At 51.0% G+C, this 1835-nt stretch overlaps 1 protein-coding gene across 1 annotated transcript; it reads left to right on the top strand.

Annotated features, from left to right (window-relative positions):
- Positions 1–63: 63 nt before the first annotated feature.
- LOC104519956 (zinc finger protein 436) lies at positions 64–906 on the top strand (the record flags this gene model as incomplete). The annotated part of the gene is made up of 1 exon (XM_010163407.2): positions 64–906. A coding segment is annotated over one exon (843 nt), but the record flags the coding sequence as incomplete, so codon positions are not given.
- Positions 907–1835: the final 929 nt, after the last annotated feature.

The following is a 1835-nucleotide window of genomic DNA, read 5'->3' as shown; positions in this document are numbered from 1 at the left end:
AACATCTGTGGGGAGCACGGGGAGAGCTTTGTGGGGAGCACAACGCTGGTGACCCACGGTGAGGACAAGCCCTACAAGTGTGATGAGTGTGGGAAGAGCTTCAGATGGAACTCGGGGCTCATCATGCACCAGCGGATCCACACCGGGGACAAGCCCTACAAATGTGGTGAGTGTGGGCAGAGCTTCAGGCAGAGCTCGGATCTGGTCAATCACAAACACATCCACACTGGGGAGAAGCCCTACAAGTGTGATGAATGTGGGAAGAACTTCATGTGGCTCTCAGGTTTGAGTTGCCACCGGCAAACCCACAGCATGGAGAAGCCCTACAAGTGCAGTGACTGTGGGAAGAGCTTCAGCTACAACTCGTCCCTCAGCAAGCACAAGCGTAGACACACGGTGGAGAAACCCTACAAGTGTGGAGATTGTGGGAAGAGTTTCTATGAGACTTCATCCCTCATCGTCCACCAACGAACCCACACTGGGGAGAAACCCTTCAAGTGTGGTGAGTGTGGGATGAGCTTTAAGCAGAGCTCCAAACTCAACCGTCACAAGCGGACCCACAGCGTGGAGAAGCCCTACAAGTGTGATGAGTGTGAGAAGAGCTTTAGATACAGCTGGTCCCTTATCAGGCACCAGAGCATCCACACTGGGGAGAAACCCTACAAGTGTGATGAGTGTGGGAAGAGCTTCAGATACTACTGGTCCCTCATCAGTCACCAGCACAGACACACTGATGAGGGTCCCTATGTGTGTGGGGAATGTGGGCAAAGCTTCACCAGCAGCAAGTCCCTTGGCAACCACAAACGTGTCCACACCCAGAATAAACCCTACAAGTGTGAGGAGTGTGAGAAGAGCTTCAGCATCATCTCATCCCTCATCAAGCACCAGCAGATCCACCTGGGATAAGTCACCTGCTGCTGCTCCTTCTCCAGGGTGGCCATTCCCACTGCTTTTCAGGGATCAAATCTTTTCTACCTCACAAACTACTTGAGAAAATAATAAGAAATCACTTTTTCCCCCTTTTTTTCCCTCAGAACCCCCAATTCTCTACTAAAAGCTCCTTTTTTCCCCTCAGAACCTCCAATTCTCTACCAAAAGTTCATTTTTTTCCCACTCAGAACCCCATTTTTCTCTTGACAATCCCCAACTCCCAAAAGTCTCCTCACAACAATGTGCCATCGAAACAGCCTGAGGGGGGAAAAATGGGGAAAATCCTCAAAAATGTGATTGTTTCCCTAAAAAAAGAGCGAGGGGTTGAGCACCAAGGATGTTCCTCAGGAAAATCACTTTTTTTGCTCAATCTCCCTTTTTTCCCCTTAAATTTCTCCCTGATTTCTCTCTCCAAAATGTTCTTTATTTGTCCCCATTTTTACCTCATAAAACCCACTATTTTTTGCTCCATCTCTCCATTGTTTTTTGGGGTGCTGGGGTGGTGGGATGAGGGTCTCACCCTAAGTCCCCTGTGGGCTTGGGGTCTCCAGGATGAGGGTGGTGTGGGCTGAAGGGATTGGGGTGCTCAGGATAAGAGTGCCTGGAATTAGGGTGCTGAGGATCAAGGTGCCTCAGCCCCATGGGATTGGGGTGCCCAGGATTGGGGTGGTGTGGGCTGAAGGGATTGGGGTGCTTGGGATAAGGGTGCCTGGAATTGGGGTTCCCTCAGCTCCAAGGGATTGAGGTAATGAGGATCAGGGTGCCTGGGCCCCAAGAGATTGGGGTGCCTGGAATTTGAGGTGCTCTGAGCTCCAAGAAATTGGGGTGTTGGAACCCCAAGAGATTGGGGTGCCTTGATGCTGAGTGACTGGGATACTGGGGATCAGGGTGCTGGGACCACAATG

Source organism: Antrostomus carolinensis, unplaced genomic scaffold (genome assembly GCF_000700745.2).
Source record: "Antrostomus carolinensis isolate BGI_N321 unplaced genomic scaffold, ASM70074v2 scaffold2052, whole genome shotgun sequence".
Taxonomy (NCBI): domain Eukaryota; kingdom Metazoa; phylum Chordata; class Aves; order Caprimulgiformes; family Caprimulgidae; genus Antrostomus; species Antrostomus carolinensis.
Note: the sequence above shows the minus strand (reverse complement) of the source record. Positions and strands in the feature narration are given on the sequence as shown.